General features: G+C 41.1%; 1 protein-coding gene and 1 long non-coding RNA gene across 2 annotated transcripts; one reads left to right on the plus strand and one right to left on the minus strand.

Annotated features, from left to right (window-relative positions):
- Nucleotides 1-294: 294 nt before the first annotated feature.
- LOC142396522 (uncharacterized) lies at nt 295-13711 on the minus strand. Its single transcript, XR_012772543.1, has 3 exons — nt 11114-13711; nt 10754-10886; nt 295-9709 (listed from the first exon to the last, which is right to left on the minus strand). It is a non-coding gene; the product is annotated as an uncharacterized LOC142396522 (long non-coding RNA).
- Nucleotides 13712-14081: 370 nt separating this feature from the next.
- Nucleotides 14082-17740, plus strand: six3a (SIX homeobox 3a). The gene is made up of 2 exons (XM_075484997.1): nt 14082-14971; nt 16743-17740. The coding sequence occupies exons 1-2, from the start codon at nt 14280-14282 to the stop codon at nt 16933-16935; spliced, it is 885 nt and encodes a 294-aa protein (XP_075341112.1). The 5' UTR covers nt 14082-14279; the 3' UTR covers nt 16936-17740.
- The last annotated feature ends 2393 nt before the right edge of the window (nt 17741-20133 follow it).

The following is a 20133-nucleotide window of genomic DNA, read 5'->3' on the forward strand; positions in this document are numbered from 1 at the left end:
AAAACAGTCAAATAATACATTACAGTCTCCTGTGTTGAAACTACAGATTAGTTCAAAGTTTGTAGGGATTTGATTATCAAAAGAAAATGTAAACGTGTCTTTTAGGATTTTCTTATCTATTTAAGAAATAGCAAAGCACAGAAGTGTCATGAAAGACAACGAAAGTTACGTGAAATTTTTCTTAAAGAGAAATCAAAGAAGGTGAAATGTTTAAATGTCAAAGAATAAATACAGTCCAATGATTAAATGCAACTGAATGATAAATAAAAAGAAATTAGTTCAGAATTCGGACATGTTTAATAAAGGTTACAGGGTTTTAAAAATCATCTAATTCATGTAAATAAATGTTACAGTCCCAAAAAAACCCCACTACTTCTGCGTGTTTTGCTTTGCTTGTAGGAACAGTTAACAACTTCCAAAACAAGTTGTATTTTAACTTTATCTTCTTTTTTCTGTCTTTGTGAGGTCTCTATCAGCCTCAGAGGCTTTTTTGGGAGACCATTAAAGCTCAACCTGCTGTAAATAAAAGGGTGGATGTTTTTCTAAGTCTTGTCAGGACTTGATCACTTCAGTTTTCTCTATTTTTAAGGTTACAGTCGAGCTTGTTACTGATTGCAAGTGGTTGTTGGACTTTACACCTGAAACTACACCACAGGTGAACAGAGAGTTGAGATGAGTTCTGAAAAAACAAGGCTTTATATTTCCTGATCCTCTTCTTTATCTTGTACTTTCCTTCCTTATTGCTTGTGTCTGAGCCAAATTTCTTCAGAATCGAAGATGCAAGACAGTACAGGGCTGAGTTCATAACTGTCAAATACAATCTAGCTGCTTCCGACAGGCTTGTATGATATTATTTTATTTGATATTGAGCAGCCTAACTGTCAAAAAACTTTGTATAATTAGCAGCTACTGAATGACTGACTGAGTGGTGCCTGCAAAACTATCAGACTGGCTGACTGTTGAGGCTTAGTCCTGCTATGTGGTGAGATCATCATCACTGGCAAACATAACAAAAGACTGATGGGAAGAGGCCGCCTATGTGTGTGAGTGTGGGTAAGTGCTTGATGGCTTCATTCCTGTATCAACACTGTTCTCTCTGTGGATGAGTCAGTAGGCCAAGCCTGACCATCATCCTCTCTCATCTCTCTCTATCACACCACACGCAAGAAATCAAGCAGCTCTCTGCACACACACACTCAGACCAACTGAGAATATGGGCTCTGGGGTGAAGTGGTGCTTAGAAGAAGCGAACTTAGGGTCAGGGGGAAGAGAGACAAGAGAGTGACAGATAACATGGAGACACCATGTTTTATTTTCTGCATTGCACAAATGGTTCTGTTGACTAATCCTGCAATTTTAAACTCTAGCCCCCCTCTAAACTATTCACAAGCAACACTACGTTTTACTGTCATATCATAGTTCAAAATGTCCCAAACCAGGCTCTTTTTCTTCTGCCTCAAAACATGAGGCATGAGATAAAGAGAGCAACACACATGGAGAAGTGGCAGAAAGAGAGGAGCTCTTGTTAGGAAGGACACATGGGGGAAGGGATTTAGCGTAACACCCAGCCGTCTACCTGTCTGTCTGAATGAAGGAAAGTGGGGTCTTCAGTGTAACACAGAGCCAGGCTGCTTTCCTCTGTGGTGCCTAAAAGTGTGTGCGTGTGTGTGTGTGTGTGTTTGTACTCTCCTTGCTTGCTTGGTCTCAGGGGCGCCATGGTGAGGAGGAGATAGGCAGACAACCAAAATCTCACTCTCTTGTCTCCAGAATAAATGTTCTATGTGAACACAAAGCGAAAGAGAGAGTATGAGAGACACAGGGAAATACAGAAACAGAGGGTAACTAACAATAAAACAGACCTCCAAGGCAGTAAAAGGCCCTGTAAACTGTACCTCTGCTATACTGTTTTTCTGTTTTGGTCTTGTTTCTGTCGGATGAATCTCAATCACCTGCTTTGAGGATATGTGACTTCATCTTTTGTTGCTTATCTCTTTGCTCCTTTCACCCTGTTGTCCATCCTGTTATCCCTTCTTCCATCCTTTATTCTCCTCATAAAAGGAGTGAACAAGTTGTAGTGTGTTCTGGGTTGCTCCATTTATGCGCAACCTTCCTCTGATATGCTTAAACTTTCCACATATTTAGTCGGAGGGATCTCCATCAAGACAACCATAAAAATAGTCACTTGCGTTTCTTAAAGAACTAATATGTCTATACAGCAGCAAAGGAGAATATGTGGCTTCACTATTCAACATTTGCATCCGTAAATTTGTATTCAAAGTATAAACATGGGTTAAATTCATGTTGTAAAGATATCCTCATTTTTTTCTTAAATCCTATCTGCAACAAATAGTATTTTGTTGTTGTTGTTGCATGTTTTTGTATGTTGCATAAAACGATGTTATCGTGTGCATCGTGTACATTAAATTGTGTGCTATTTATAATAATAAAGCAGTTGTCATAATGTTAAATTTAACTGAATAATTTGGAAAAAAATAAAACAAAACAAGGAAAGTATTACAAACCACTTTCACTCTAAACACTTCTACATTCCCCTTTAATGGAAAAAGACGACATAGCAAGTTATTTGAGGTGATAAAATAAGAAATACCCTCATAAAATGTTTGCTTCATGACTGTTTTTAGTTACTTGCAATTGTAGTTTCCTCAATTCTGTATATATTTGAAATGTTAAAAGTAAAAATGACACCAAATTAGTTATGAAACAAGTTTTATTGATATTTTTAGTTACAAATATGTCATTTTAAAAAGTATAAAATTTGTCCCCATCTATAGGGAAACAATTCACAAAGTCCTATTCAAATGTAAACTTTATACAAATAAACTATAAGTGAAATGAACAGAAAAGAATGCACTGCAATAAAGATATACTTTATCATATAAAAGGCTGTGATAATTCGTATTTCATTTGGATTCTTAAAAGAATAATCTACATCTTATAGAGACGTGGCTTCCATAATGCATGCATTTTCATTACATCAGAGAAAACCCCAGAAATTGGTTAAAGGCTTGAACTGTGATGCAGTGGCAATTAAAATGGTGGATAACCCACCTGACCTTCAGGCGGTTATTCCTAATGAGATAATAATAATATTCCCGCTAAAAGAAAAAAAATTGTAATCTGAATCTATTTCTCTTTAATAATTTACATCACTGTGATGCAGCTTTAATGAGGTTTATTCATGGCTTCGTCAGGAAACTTGATACAGGGGGACATTAGTGGCATTTTCTTCACTATGAGGTGGTTAAATGACTTCTGTCTGAAAATAAAATAATTTGTGAAGAAACATTCAATAAAAAAAAGGCATCGACTGAGTGAGAAACCCCTTAATACGGGCAAGAAAGTCAGTTTTTTCTTTGATGCGTTTTAATAACAATTTTGATTGCTGAATTGAAGTTTTATTATTTTTAGAATATTTATCCCAGTCTTTAACTTCGCTACAAATACTTCTTTCAGCATAAAACCTTGAAAGAAAACCTTGCCAAAAACTGGGATAAACTGCAACACCCTTGAACAGTCTGCCTTCGTGTGAGGATATAAATAGACACGAGACTTCACAAGTCCAAACACAAAAGATTTCTCAGGGAGTCGAGAAGGGATGCAAAGTGCTAAACCCACCAGTGACGTGGTGATATTGGTTGTTTTCCTGCCGGGGGAAGATTTAATAAACGCAGAAAAACAAACAGAGTCTGTGCAGTGACGGGGTTGCTGCGGGGTGAGGACGCTGGCACTCTGGACACATCCTCCTGTAGGAAGGATGCGGAGTTGTGGAAAAAAAAAAAAAAAAAAAAAAAGCAAACAGGAGCCGTGGACGGGTCTCTTTAACCCCGCCGTGAACCCGCGACCTTACCTTCCGACTACTTCCCATTACCTCTGCACGACATTTAGCCCACATACCGCAGAGCGCACACACGCACACGCAGTATTGTGTGGGTCTATTTGGAAGGGGTGGACGGGAGCGGCGAGGGCGGCGGCGTGCTGTTCACGGAGGGGTCAAAAGAATGAAAACCACCGTGTTCACAGGGCAATTACAAAGAGACATGGACGCTGGATGGTCTGGGGATTCATTTAAACCCCACAACAGTCTGTCTTATATGAAACTGAAAAAGTTTAACTCTAGAAATGGAATAGCATAAGCAAACAGATTATATTCATACAGTAAAGATCCAGAGTAAATGGAGAAAAACGAAAGGTTTTGTAATTCTGTGTTTTAGAGTAGGCTAAGAGTAGAGTAAGTAACAATTATTCCAACAAGTAAAATCCTTATTATTATATGGATATCATCACTGAATTGGAAGGAAAGGGAACAAATTCAGTATTTTACAAACAGAACCTCATGATATTAATTATTCAATATTAAACCCACTCAGCTATACCTGAAGGGTGATCAGAATTAGAGTAAAACTTCTTTGAATTTCTTTTCAGTTAAAAACAAAATGTTACACTCAGTTATTAGAAATAAAGATGTCTTTGATGGGTCACGCCATAATCAATTAGCTACTGCCTATTCTTTCACATTTTCCTATGATCTTTGCAAATTTATAGAAAACCAATTTTGCCAATTGAATCAATACCATTTAACAAAGGGATCCATTTATTTTCACAATAATCTGCATTTCTATGTCATAAAGAGTTGGGTCTATTTTATTCTTATAACGCTTTTGATGACTTTTGCTCAGAAGGAGCTGGGCTGTCCTAAATATGAACAGAAAGCACTGAGGGGAAAGGTCGTGGTTTGCCTAAGAAGTGAAATGAAGCGGCCACTGGAGAGATGGCGGAGGGCAGACCCACAACTACAGCTGCCACGCATGAATGTTTGATAAGCGGGTGAGATAATGGCTCCTTAAATCAGTCAAACATAAACATCTCCATCACGCTTTGACATCTGCCATCCAAAGCTAACAATCTAAACCTGAATAATGGATGAGGAGCAATAATAAAGCTGAAATAACTCAATCATATTGCGATATGGGATGTAGGTCAGGTCCACAGTGTGTGAGGTTTCTTAATGTAGAGTGTTACTCCAGGTGGCTGTCTCTTGGTGTTATAACACTCCCGGCTTTTCCTCTTTATTTTGTTTTTTGAGTGTGTAAACTGTCTACAGGAGATTGCAGATTGTGTGGGCTTCAGTGGCTTTAACTGTGTGTTTGAGCCCCGTGAAAACATTGTGGTTTCAGTAGCAAGGACTGGGTGTGTGTGGTGAGTGTATACTAACCTGATACAAACCACTAGTACTGCACAAGCCAATCAGCACGATTTGTCAGTTTAAGTCCGGTTCTACAAAACCGACAGACATGCGACAATATAGGGATACTATTTGAGGTGCATGTTGTATTATGCTATTTTAGACAACGCACTTCACTTTTAAAACTCAAACATCAAGTTTCTCCACAGATTGAGGTGAAAAATCAAAATCATGATAAGATATGGAGCAAAATCTAAAAAATATAGAAAACAGCAGCACCAAGGCATGTTAGCTTTAATAATAATAATAATAACAATACTACTACTAATAATAATAATAAGCTCAGACACTGCAGAGGGTTATTTGTGGAGCCCTTCCGCGTGGGTCACACTCCCGCTGACCTGTTGCACCTCTTCCTTCCTTTCCTTATCTACACCCTTCTCCTCCAGTTCTCTCAGACGTTAGCTATTGATCCGGCGAGCCAAATGGAGATGCGGACACAAATCAGATTGGACGTGGGCTGCTCAGCCGTGAGTAACCGGCTTCTCGACCGCGCCATCCCTGCGTTATTATCCAGTTGCTAATATCCAGTTATAGGGCTGTTAGTTCCGGTCCTCACCTCTGATTGGCTGCTGACTCGAAGCCTGCTGCGAAGTACTCGATAAACGCGCACCTGAGACAGGATAAACGCAGGCCGCTTTGTCAATCTGTTGCCTAGCAACCATACACAGCAAATTTTCGAGAGAAGCTGAAATACTTAATCGTTGTACACCAGAAAATACTAATTCTCTATGTCTGCCTGAGGAGACAACAGGAACTCAAGTCAAGTCTCGGGCTATATACGTAGATACAGTCAAAATGTTTAATGTTTGACATCATTTCACCTTTTCAGTCAAATTAGCACTGTCTCATAGAGAGAAAAAAGTAGCACTCTATCCCGTTTTAGATTGCTGGTCTCAGACTTTGTGTAATTTAGGGATTCTCCTGGCCTTTCAGATTGTCTTCAACGTGAGATTGTGAACAGAAAAGTGCGTTTTGTAGCCTTTTAACATAGATAGACTATTTAATTAGTATCAATATCCTTAAAGAGATGAAGAAGAAGATGATGCCCTCAGATTAGTTTCACAAAGTCTTTTTTAAGTCCAGCAACTAGGATTTTATGGCCTCAGAATTTTTCAAACTGAATGGACAGGAAAGGTACCTTTTAAGGTCACTTTAAGCTTCCAACAATGCATGTGCTCATGATAAATCCATACTGCCACTGCTGATGAGAAAAATATGAGCAAATTGTCCAACCAGCCAAAGTTTTCAACTATTCTTCCACTTTTTCTGCCTTCCTGCCTGCTCTGAGCAGGGATTGTTCTCCTCAACAATGATCACAGCCATTCAGGCCAACAATCCCATGCATACTGAGCGGATATGACATGGCCCACCTCTTTTACACTTCATGTCTGCCTCAGACTTGACTTGGGGGTAAGCGGGCAATCGAGTGGAGTAATGTCAAAAGCTGCAGTCAAGGAGGAGAGGGAGGGAGTTTGGCTGCGATGCAAACACAACAATCAAAAAGTGAGACAATAGGATTGTGCATGACACTGTGTAACCTTCAAACAGACACGCAAATTCATACATATATGAGAAGGGGAGGGGAAATGGTTCATCTATGTCAGTCAAGTAAGTTCATTGGAGACAGAATATTTAGTGAAAGCATTTACCTGTCATGAAGCTTAAGCTCTGCTAGTTGTGAGAAAAAATTAAATGAGTGTGACAAGCAGCTACTGTGAGTGTTAACACAAGTCATGGTGCTGGATCACAATTCATCACATGGAAAAATCTGGCCCTACTGTGAGATTAGACTGAATGTCTCTGTCCTGTATGGGATGAGATGCCCTTCAGTTGACTGGATACTGAAATATCAGACAGAATAACATGAAAGGGATACTGTTAATGCCTTTTGCAGGTGAAACATTAAATCATCAAAGTAAAACACATAAGTCACAAGTAAAAAGTATACTTTTACCTTTGAAATGCAGAGAAGAATTCTAAAGCAGCAAAGCGAAATAGGTCCAAGTCCTCAAATGTGCAGAGTATTTGAATAAATGTAGGCCAATCATTTGTCATCGGTTTAGGCTTTTTTACCGTTGCCAAAATGAATAATACATTGATATGTAAAGAAACTGATGTAAAACTGCTTTGTTAACGAGTTAACCTTTAGGATTACATATCAATTTTAAGACCACTACATGGCTGTAAAATATTTGCAGTGGAATAGAAGAATAAAATATTGAACTAAAACACTTAAGTATAAAAAAAACAGGGTTGAGAATAGCAATAGCTGCTTTAGTTAATGTACTCAGTTACGTTTCCTCACTGAATTACTGTTGAATTTGTCTTCTGTGTATTATAGTGTGTTGTGTTTTCTTTCACATAGCGCCTTATGATCCCCTCCACCATATCACTAGCTCATAAATAAGAGGCTATTTCACTGTGGAAATGCTAAAATGGAAAGGGTCAGCTGCGGAGCGCGTGGACAGCCCAGAAGCATCTGAGCAAGGGTTAAAAGGGACTTCGTGGCCAGAGAGATGAGTAGCCTCGACTGTATGCATGCTGTCTGTGGTATCCGCATCTCCCACATTAGCAAGGGTTGAGAGTGATATGTCAGCCACAGTAATTACAGCTTGTCAGCAACTGTGACACCGGGCTAAGGGGCCATATCCACAGGTCCTATCTGCGCTGTAGAGCCCGGCCGCTTAATCAGCCTAGACAGCCAAATCCAAAACAGTCTCTCTTTTTTTTGTTTTTTTTTTTCTTTTTTTTTAGAAGAGTGTTCTGTGACTCTGACAATTGTGTTAGCTGAGTCCAGTCCCGAGTGCACCTCCACGTCCACCCGTTCCAGCTTCATGGCTGATACACCAGCATTCTTCAAGAGCTGAACGATTAAATAGTTTTCATAGAGTATGTTTTGCTCTATAAAAAAAGTCACTGAGAAATAGAAGGTGAGCATCATATGTAAAGCTTGGGGCAATGCATCAGATATGCACCTATTATCTGTATTTCTTTCTGCGTATCTGTCTCCAAATAAGCCCATCTACCTGGAAGAGTGAGCACGCGGCCTCCTCCGGCGATGCTGCTCTGTGTCACATTGCTGCATCAGGCGGCTGTGCGGTTAAACTGATGTTGGAAAAAGATGACACGATGCGTTATTGGCATCAGGAAAGTAGCAGTGTGAGTGATCAAAAAAAATAAGTATTTTTTTTTATATAAAGGATGTGGAAAAGAGACTGTTTTCTGTCACCAGCGGGTAATAACATGTCAGCAAATGTGAGTGAATAGCCCCAGTTGTGCCACTTTGCCACCTGCATGTAGATGTAGATTTGTTTAAGAAATGTTAAATCCCACTTTTCTCTCCGAAAGAGTCTGTCGGTAAAAGAAGAGAATAAAATCAGCTGGTGTGGCGCACGGCTGCTGGAAATGTGTATGAAAGGAGTATCATTAGGCGCAATTATTCAGCCGAAATGAAATACTGAATCTAAGTTGGATTTTTAGTTTAAATCCCTCCCAAAAATCGATGAAAGACACCTGTTTTGAAACGATCACTTTCCGAGGGAGAGACTACATGAGCCTAATTGATTTTTAAGTGGTGTCTCTGTGGTTTAAAAGAGTAGGAGGGGAGTCCACTTCAGGGATCTGCCAAACTCCTCCAGTTTGTACCTGAATTGAGGGGCAGTGATGTGTTGCTGATGCGGCTCAACAAGCCACACTGGGGGCCAGACGAGGGGTGCACAGAGGGGCCCAGAGTCCGATTTTTGCTCTGTGCTCTCGTGGGGGATGGAGGATGATTAAAAATGAACTTCCTTGTGCAGAGGTAAAAAGTTGACACGTCAAACCTCACTCAACAAACAGTGGAAGACGTTTGAAGTTTGTGATAGGGGCTGGCAAACGCTTCTATCCCGAATCTGCTCCCAGTTTCAGTGGTGATTAGAGACCGATTTCTATTAACTTTAATAGAAATCTCGATTACAAGGCAGGCGACTACACACTGCTCGGCGTTACCTGCAGCGCCACACAAGAACGAGTTGTGCTATTTTCAGTTCAAATGATTTGGTGAAGTCAAATTTGATGAAGCCTGCACCACACACCTTCATTCGACACACATGTTCACAAACACAACAAGCAAGCATGCATCACAGACCCGGACCTGCAGAGAAAAAGCAACTCTCCCTGAGTAAGCGGAAGAAAATGGGATGGGGGAGAGGGAGGCCGGCTTGCAGCTCCACTCTTCCAGAGTCTCACACACAAGATCCGGGCGCACGGCTCCATTGAGTACGAGGAGGCTTTTGCAGGGAGGTTCATTAGAAGTAACGAGTTGACACAAGGTAAATCTTAATGTTGAGGCGCCTTTCTCTACCGGCCCGGGGAGGAGCCCTCATTAACTGTCGCTAACAACCCGTGTAAATACACTGATTGGACAGCTCCGATACAAGCTCCCAGCCCTGCCAGGAAGTCCCCCTAATGAGACCACACAATAAAAACAATAAAAGAAAAGAAGGAGGGAGACAGAGAGGGAGAGAGGGAGTGAGATGTTAAAAACTTTTGTACAAGCTCTGCTATTAAAGCTGGCGCCACATTTACTGATGATTGTGACAACACTTGCGTAAAAAACTGCATTTATTTCTATCTTGACTTAAACATAAATAATCCTGCTATCAAACTAAGGCGTTGTTTTGTGAACGCTTCCAAACGTACACGGTCGGCTGACATATTGGACGGCACCACTACATTGCTAATTCAGCAACTTTTTGAAAATCATGCATAAATATTACATAAGCAATTTTAGCTTGGAGAACGAATTATGTTGAAAAAACATTGTTATAGCAGTTGCATGTTGCCTTTATCTGAGTGTAGAATATACTACAAAAAATATCGAAATGTTTGGTTCTATTTTTTTTTTACATTTTTTTCAAAACAGCTGCTGACGGCACAAAGGTGACTCCACACTATTTACGCACTGCACGATTTCATTTTCAGACACAAGTACTATACCACAGCAAAATCTGATATGTTTTATATTTAACAAACGTCGCACTGAATCTAAATGTTTTTTAAGAGTTAAAATTGAAAAAGAATGGATGATCTTCGCCAATTTTCCTGCGAAGATACACACAAACTGAAATAAGCTTCGCCCATTTTCAAAACACAGTGCTTCAAGGAATGACTCGTTCAGATTGACACTTCTTACAGTGTGGGCACAGCGTGGAGTCTCCGTACTCTGGAATGGTCAGCGTGGGACTGAGGGGATCGTGCACCCTGTCCCGACAGCATCACACATGTGCTTCGCAAACATCGGTGCTCGGTGAATAGAAATGCCAAAAAGAAACAATGAATTATACTTTTTTTTTTTGGAAAGAGATACGGTCCAATTTCAACTAAGAGCCCTATCGGATAAGCTGTTTATTTTCATTAAGCCTTGATAAATGTGTTTGCTACGCAAATAATGACACACTTGGCACCGTCGTGAACGGAAAGGAGTCAGTTTACAGGAACAGAACTTACAGGAGTCGCGGGTGAATTTTCATCAGGCTCTCGGAGAAAGTGAACAGTGAAATAACAGCTGAGGCGATGCACCTCATGTTCCAAGCTCAAATAGGGACAGAGACCGTGTGTGGACAGCATCCTGCACATACCTCTGCAGGGGAACGAAGAAGGCAAAGAGGAAAAAAACAACAAAAAAAAAACAAACAAGAGAGGGTCATTACTAATACAGGCTACATACCAGCGATAAGTTGATAAGTTGGCGATTTTAGTTGATACTCCTAATCCCTTTACAGGACAATGGAAGCTAAATAATCTAAAAAAATAAAAAAGGCAACTTTATTTAAAGAATAGCACATGTAAAAAAAATGTGGTACTTACCCGTGATCAGTCCAAGTCTTGTCCTGTGTGTAGTTGCGATGAATCCAGGATGGAGCAGCAGCACATGAGCCTCTCCTGTGTTTGCCAGGGAGGGGTGTGCTACCTTTTCTGGCCAGCCTCTAACAAACCGGGGTCAACGAGGGAGCAAAAAAATAAAACAAGATCATTTCTTTCGTGCTTTCTTTTTCTTTCCCTCTTACCTTTTACAGTCAGCACCTTTTTCTTCCTTTCTCTCATCCGGTCCTCTTCTTTCTCTCTCACTCCCGTAAATGACGTAACATTGGCTTTGTTTATTTGCTCCCCTTATTGGAACAGATTGATAACGACAATAACTTATTAGGTAACTGTCAGCATGGAAAGTGATGTTTTTAGACATGGTGGGTGCCACGAGAACTAATTGAATCAAAGAATAGTAGCAGCAGCCAATTTCTTTAACAACAAAATGACTTTAACTTTACTTACAAAGAAATCATCAAAAAAACTAAGTTTCACACTGTATTTCACACTGATTCATTCAGAAGGGCACACAGGAAGAGATATGTGGCTGCAAAGCAGAGTTGCCTTTGTGCTTGACCAACACATTTCCAGTGTTTTAGTGTGCAAAACACTGTTTGTGTTGTCGTGTCTGGAGGTTTAGGCTGTAAGTAAACGGAGAAGACGCTAAACGCTCCATGTGCATTCAGAGCTCCCGTCCCCCGCTGTTTTGGAACATTCAACAAGCTCTCGGATAAACACACAATTACGGCAGGTGAATAAACTTGTTTGGGGGGTGTTAATTACATGCTTAACGTAAACAAAAGCCATGTAAAAGAATGTGAATTACTAGTGGCTTTCCTCCCTCAATCCCCCATTCAGGTTTTACATTTCACCTCTAGTCTCTTCTAGGAGTGATTTCCGAATTGCCTGCGAGGGCAACTCCCAAACAAGGCTCCCCCAAAACATAATGCTGGATAATACCTGCTGCCTCGGCTTTAATTGTGATCACCTAAATTAGAGCACCCAGTCAGGTAGGGGGCTTTGCATATTCGAAGTAGTCCTGCTAAGCCTGCACTCTCAACTTAGTGTTGGGGTCGTGCGTGCATGCATGTGTGTGTGAAAGAGAGGGAAGAGGGGTTATAGGCTAGGGGGTTAGTTTTAACACCGGCATGAAAATACCAGGCTTTACTTCCAGTCCACGGAGCTTTCCAATGGGACCAATTCAAGTGCCACTTGGAATTAGTCCTCCTGAGTTTCGTGTAGCTGCGCAGTGGACAGGTTTGATCCCGTCCACTGCCCAGCCCCCCACACGAACACGCACTCACAACCCTAATGGTAAGGCACGAACCAAACGCCAGACCCCTCTACAAGATCGCCACGACCCCTATTCTGCACCACACACATACACACCTCCAGACACGGACACTCGCACATAAGACGTGCACGCACTATATGCACGCATTAAAGTCTCCTTTGCAGAAAACGCCCGTGCGCAAAAGTTTTATTATCGCAGGATTATTCGCAGGATAATTGCACGGTGAAACCCCCATGTTAAAGTGTGTCAGTCAGGGTTAAATGGTAAACAGGTGACTGTACATGCACATGGAGCTGGTTTACTTACTGTCCCTCCGAGCTTGAAGTCGGTGGTCTATCTGTCCAGTTCCGGAGAAAGTGCAAGTCGGGGAGAGGGAAGGAAAAGTTTTGAATTCCTGAATGAATTTGTAGAAAGGCAGCTTAGGATCATTATGTCAGCTTTATTGAGGGCGGATTAAGCGGAGTCTAGATGCTACGCCTTGTACATGGCTCTTTCACAATGTGAGCACTGTTCGTTTTAGAGTGAACTCACAATATTTTAACACCCTATAAGCCCTGTCTAAATATGAAGCCGATTTAGCCATAAACATGAAAATCACACCGCCTTGGCTACCGCTGTAAGCCGAATCCTATGACTGGATGTGGACATTGATCATGTCCTTACCACTAGATCAAATACATGAAGACTGCTTTTATGTCCCCAAGAAGCTTTCATGTTGCCATTTGATTGTAATTCAAATACTAGCCTAATGGTTTTAATTAGAGGGCTGGACTATTTTTAACAACTGGATAAACTATTAAAAGGGCCATGCCACTTGCGATTTAGTTTTCCAAATACAAATTATCTTTGTTTGATCAACTCAACGCTGCGCATCGATATTCACTCGGAACAATACATTTTGTTGGTTAGAGAGAAAAGCAGCGAGCAGGGGGCCAGAGCTGCACTCAGCGTCCCAGAGGCAGGGCCGGGGACAGCAGGAGGGGGAGCGGCATCACACTGCAGCATAAACCCGGACCAGCACCCACCCAACAAATGTGACCACACACACCAGCGAGCACCAATAAAGTCATGATCAGAGCATGTCACATATAAATAATCAACAGATCCAGGGCAAATGCCAAACGATTTTTTTTTTATAACTATGCCTTAGTTTAAAATCTTGTAAACAAAAAAGACTAGCAAAGAATAATGTGGAGCAAACGCCTTGCACAGAAAAAAAAATGAAAAGGCTGATGAAAAAATATCAAAAGTAGCTGATACGGGAAAAACTAAATGAAAATAATGTGCAAATTGACTCGCTTCTATACAAAACGTGTATTCCGGAGTTGCAGTCATTGGTTGTCCATTTGTCACCCATTTAAAGCTCCCTCTGCCTCCCTCCCTCCCTCCCTCCCTCCCCGTCTCTGCTAAGCATCTTCAGTCTACATATCTTCTTTAGCTTTAACGAGCCTCGTTAAGATCGCAATAATATTCCACCCTCTAATTGCTCATTCCATTCAGCAGATAGGCGAGCATTGGCTTGTGCCTGATGCGCGGTGCGGTGGGAGGGTTGCTGTGGAGATCGGAGACTCTGATAACCCCCAGTGCGTGCTGCACAAGTGGTGAAAGCCTCGCGCTACGTACTGGCTAATGATTGGCACGCTTGACAGTGATTGGCAGGGCTGCCATGACAACGCTACAACGACACCAAGAAGACCAATAGAAAAGGGAAACAAAATGTTTCAATGCTACACTCAACGGCGGATTTAGGGGGGAGATATTATGAGGCTGGTGTCATTAGGCGATAGCCATTGAATCATTCAGTCTTTTTTACTTGCCGTATTTTTGGTTTTTTCCTTTTTCTCGATAATTTTCTTTCTCTCTCAGGTCATTTCCATGGTTTTCAGATCCCCTTTAGAGCTTTATCCCTCCCATTTCTTCCTGCCTAACTTCGCTGATCGCCCACTGCTCCTGGCGAACAGCGCTCCCACCACCAGGTCTCCAGAAGACTTGTCCATGTTTCAGCTACCGACCCTCAACTTCTCCCCGGAGCAGGTGGCAAGCGTCTGCGAGACGCTGGAGGAGACCGGGGACATCGAACGGCTGGGCCGCTTCCTCTGGTCCCTGCCTGTGGCTCCGGGAGCGTGCGAGGCGATCAACAAGCACGAGTCCATCCTGCGCGCCCGGGCTGTAGTGGCTTTCCACACGGGGAATTTCAGAGACCTCTACCACATCCTGGAGAACCACAAGTTCACCAAGGACTCGCACGGCAAACTGCAGGCCATGTGGCTGGAAGCTCACTACCAGGAGGCCGAGAAGCTCCGCGGTCGTCCCCTCGGACCTGTAGATAAGTACCGGGTGCGGAAGAAGTTTCCGCTGCCTCGGACGATCTGGGACGGGGAGCAGAAGACTCACTGTTTCAAAGAGCGGACACGGAGCCTGCTGAGGGAGTGGTACCTTCAGGACCCATATCCAAATCCCAGCAAGAAAAGGGAACTGGCTCAAGCCACTGGACTCACTCCTACACAGGTCGGAAACTGGTTTAAAAACCGGAGGCAACGAGACAGAGCTGCGGCAGCCAAAAACAGGTTGGTGATCTCTCTCTGCGCTGTCGAATCAAAAGAATGCACTTTAATTTGTTAAATATGTTTGGGTATTTTTCTTCAAAAGAACAAGGAGGATTCTTTGAAAATTTAGTTTGGATTCCGGGCAGCCCGACTGCTGTCAGTCAGGCAGAGAAAGTGTGCTGCACCGACATTTTTGTTATGAAGTGAATCCGGATAAACATCGAAAGCCCTTTCTGAGCGGTTGGATATACACAGAACTTTCCTTAAAAAGTACAGATTGTTTGTTTTTTTATTTGCAAATTGTGTGCAATATAAGACATCGTCAAAAAATAAGAAAATAACATTTTGCTGGATTAATAATTTGGATGCATTTGGAACAAAATATGAAACTGATAAAAACACGATGTTAAATTTCAAGATATTAAAGCGAGTCCGAATAACAAAATAACGTTACATAAGCACGAACTACACTTACTTACAGCGATTATTGCGCAGTTTCTTTTGATGCAGACAAAGTATATTTTCCGTATGCGTTAAGGTGCAGAACCCTGAAAGTTTTTTATTGACACTAATGGCTGGATTTTTAGTAAATTATATATATAAAAAAAACTACTCTCATTAGGACGAGGTAAAGAACCCTAGGAATTATATTTGAATCGGTTGCATATAAACAGCACTGGTTTAAGACTGTACGTTTGAGCTGGGGAAATGATCAATTGCTTTGGTTCCATTTAAACTCTTTTGGAATTATTCTGCTTTGCAGATGCTTTTATAAATGTTATTGTTTTTCTGGCCAAATGTTATAAATGTTATGATTTATTTAGCTTAAGTTACACTGTGTACGGTATCTGTATTTTGTTTATATGCTATGCTGTATGCATCGTTTTAGCGTCATGTTTATACATGACTTATGGCAGTATTGTTGGAAATGAAGATTATCTGAAAGGACAACAGAAATATTATCTACATTACTTAACTAATACGCATAAGACAGAGGCTGGGTTCATATCATTATGTGTGGTATCATTTCACTGAAATGCTATAATTTATTAGAAAATATCTCAGAGAGCACTAAGCCATATGAACACTATTCTAATCTTTTTGATAAATGAAGAGATATATTTCCGCACTGACATTATCCTGTTGTGATGGAGCTATTATCGTGAGTGGAGAGGAGATCAACATTTAGGATGATTGGAGTAACCTGGATCTCGACGTCACTCATTCATACACTTCCATCAGACTAAACTACATCTGTGTTAAAGCCTCGTGACAGTTTGCATTTGCACAAAGAAATGTGTTTTATTTTTAAAACCAATTGATAATGTGGTTCAGTGGGTGCAGTCACGGAGCTTAAATAAAATTGGGCTGAATAGAGAAAGTATAAAATTAATGCACATTGTAGCTAAAATAGCTGCAGATGCATGACATAAACAAACTGTTTATAATGCACTATGTTGGAATTGCAGCTTTTTCCTTGTACTGATATGATAGAGCATGTTTAATTCCAGATTGTTGACCTGCGCCATGATCAGGCATACTTTTGCAAGAGGAAAAACTCCATTAAATGTCCTCCAACATTTGGTAGTCTAAATAGTGCTGCGTTTTGTCCCCTGAAAGCTGGCTGATAAAAGCATGCATGCATGGCTGGGGCCGGCAGGGGGAAAGAAAGGCGAGGTTGAACCCTTATTTTGCAGGAGGAGGAGGGGACGGGGGACATTCTCAGGTCTAATTGCCATTTCTCTCAATTTTTTTCTTCTCTTTTTCTCCACTCGCTTCTTTTCTTCTCCAGGCTCCAGCACCAAGCAATAGGACCGACCGGTATGAGGTCCCTCTCAGAGGCCGGTCTCACCCCTCACAGCTCGGCGGAGTCGCCTTCAACCGCGGCCAGTCCCACCACCAGCGTTTCCAGTATGACAGAGAGAGTTGATACTGGGACGTCCATCCTGTCCGTCACATCGAGTGACTCGGAGTGCGATGTATGATACGGAGGAAAAAACACAAAAACAAACAAAAAGAGAAATATTTACAGGGAAAATGGACCTGAGAGGAAGGAGAAAAAAAAAGACTTATAAAATATGGTGGATGAAAAAAGGACCGATTGATATAAATATTAAAATAAAAAGAGATAAAAGCACGTCGTTTTTTTTTATTTTTATTAAAAGCGCTTTCAAAGGACCCACGCCTACCCCTCCTCCTCATTCCCCCACAACACAACCACCACAACTACTAGACTACTTGCATGATGTTTTTTTATTTTTCATTTCGTAATCAGGGACATAAAAAACCTGAATGCAAGATTTTCCATCAGGAACATCAACCAGGGGGAATAAAAACAGATCGTCTTGGTGTCTTCGTCGCACTTTCTTTTTTCCTCATCTCCGGTTTTAGTCCAAGTGATGATAATGATGATGATGATGGTGACGGCGAGGAACTCGCCGTGCAGACAAGATGCAATCCTGTTTTTACTTTGTGTTCATCAGACAATCATTTTAAGTCGTAAGCACCTTTTTTAATACACTTCTGTCACTGCCTGTGTGGGGTACATGGTCAAAAAATGTCGAACGGAACCGTTTATGACTGTATCAGATCTTTATTTTTATTTTCAAAATTTTATATTGAATTATGTATATCTCAAATAATGCGATCATTCTCCCGGTCTGTAATATACGTGTAGAAATATGCTTGTACATAATTATTGCTCTCCCTCCCGTGTCATCCTCTTTTCTATCCCTTCCTCACTTTTCTTGACTTGGTGTTCCTACATAAAATATTTGTCAAAACTTACAACTGAAGTGCTGCAGGCGTTTTTGTTGCTTTTTGTTTTTGTTTTTTGGTGGCTCACGAGTGGCGCACGTTACCAGTCATATTTACCCACAAGATATATTTTCATGAAAAGTGGAATATTTTGTGCATTCACGTCAACAGTGCCTTTTCCGCCCTTCTCTCTGCAGCCTCAGGGTCGCTCAAAGCGTATCCAGTGTTTTCTTCTTGCGTGGTTATTAAGGACAAACGTTTCTAAATCAAATGCAATTTTCAGTTTGCTATACCTCTTTGTATGTTGTCTGTATTCCCATCCGATTACGGATAAGGACAGTGGATAAGTGGCTAAACACATGTTCATATTGGGTCATTATTGGATTGTGGAAGCATTAATGTTCATCATGGCTTATGCGTTCCCGAAGCAGGTTATGCAGTCAGAAGGCTGATGTCACTTAGTTCAACGTTGGTTCGACTTTATTTCCAGAACACAGTTGAACACTGCTGTTCGATTTTCTTTTAAGTTCTATATTTATTGTCCCAGAAGATTTACTTTACACATTTCTTATCGTTACATCCCTGGTTCAAACCTGTGCTGACATATAGGTGGAATATGACTGACACTGTATACAAATTTTGGCAAACGTCAACGTCATGCAGTACTTAAAAAATTTGAGTGCTATTTCCCCTTTTGTTTACCGTTGCTAGTGAATACAGAAATTAAGTAAACGCGCCATTAAATGGGCTAATCACGATGGGACTCCTCCCCTGTCCCAATCTCCCATTGTGGCCCCTGAAAAGAGCTTTTCTTCCTCGGACGAGAACCATTTCCCCCCTCCAAAAAGAGAGAGAGGGATAGAGAAATGCTTTCTCTCCTGCAGTCCCTTTCCATCCAAATCCCCAACCAACCAATTATGCTGCAGACTGGAGCAGATTTGCTATAGGACACTGTTGCACGAATAACCACAGTTTTGGTGGAAACACTTTCTAAAAGATTTGCTTCGCTCAGGATCTCGCCATGTAAATATACCATGTGATATGCGCGTCAACTTTGTGGGTGCTGCAGTCATGTCTTTAGCAACAGAAAGTAGGACAGAGGCTACTGTTTTGCTCAGGCAGACTTTTAGAAATTAAGAGGCTGCGGAGGGGACACCAGCGGTGTAAACCTTCAGTTATTTAAGCTGTCGCTGATTTTGCTTTGAATGCTGATGCTTTGCTGTGTGTAAAAACGGGTTATTTAGGCCGACTGTGAGAGGAACAAGAAGTTATCAAGAATTTAGCTATTTTTCGACAACAGTGTGAAAGTTTCAAAGAAAAATTACCCTGAGCGATGTGTGCGCGTAAATGCGCACACATTAGAGGTTGAAAGGAGGTATTCAACATTTGGAATTGAGACTGGAAACCAATCTTCTAACAAAAAATCCACGCAATTAGACTGCTTTAATGTGTTATAATGGCTTTTAGAAACAGGGTGTGGGCATTTAAAAAAAAAATATATATATATAAATAATCATAATTGTTTAAATTATTTTTTAGTAGCGAAACTGCAAAATCTGAAAGGTAGTTTGACGGAAGTTAATATAGGGATGAATTGTGAACTTGGTTTGTAGATAAGTCAGATCTGACAATGGATTCAGTTTTTCCGTAAATGTTATCAGTGCATTGAAGGAAATGTGCCTTCTTGTAGCCTATAAGTCTCCCCGGACAGATAGCAATGAAAGCACTAAACAAGTGGGTGATAGCTTCTGCCAAATGACCCCTTAGGTCTGTGATCCTGAAGTACATGAGGCCATAAAGTCGTCAAACGCAGCGCACAGCTCCCTGCTTGGCTGAAACAAGCCACCTCCTGACGCACTCATCAGCAGTCGATCGCAGATAAAGTGAATCTGTTTCATATTTTAAACCCATTCCGGGTCTTAAATCAGCCAGATAGGCCCTATCATGAGCACCGAGGGGCCGTGGCACCACCCCACCAGTCCCTTATCATACAAACCCCATCTCTCCATTTATGTTTCCACAAGTTTTATTGGCTGCGACAAGTCCCGGCTAAGACTGAGATTAAATTAATAGTAAACTGAAGAGCATTTTTTATCGGCAAAAGAGGACACGAGGATTAGAGTTATATCTGAAAGATGGTGCCACAGATAGAAGCTCATGAATACAAAACAAGCCACGAATGGGCTTCATTTGCGCAACATTACGTCCATTAAACCCACATTCTGGAAAACTCAGTTTTAAATATGCACACAAATTAACTTACTGTAAGAAAACTAATATGAGCAAAGTGTTTATTTGAGATAATGTGTTACAAAAAAAGACAGCAAAATATGGGACAAAGAAGTTTTTCTTAGTCGCATTTAACACGCCAAGAAGTTATGCATTAAAAAGGTGTTTGAATGGTAGGCTATATGGTTGTAACCCTG

Source organism: Odontesthes bonariensis, chromosome 2 (assembly GCF_027942865.1).
Source record: "Odontesthes bonariensis isolate fOdoBon6 chromosome 2, fOdoBon6.hap1, whole genome shotgun sequence".
Classification (NCBI taxonomy): Eukaryota; Metazoa; Chordata; class Actinopteri; order Atheriniformes; family Atherinopsidae; genus Odontesthes; species Odontesthes bonariensis.

Bases quoted from the DNA above. Each gene is read 5' to 3' on its own strand.
- six3a (XM_075484997.1), top strand. From the start codon at position 14,280: ATGGTTTTCAGATCCCCTTTAGAGCTTTATCCCTCCCATTTCTTCCTG. The intron at 14,972-16,742 runs GTTGGTGATCTC...TTTCTTCTCCAG, and splicing joins GCTGCGGCAGCCAAAAACAG to GCTCCAGCACCAAGCAATAG.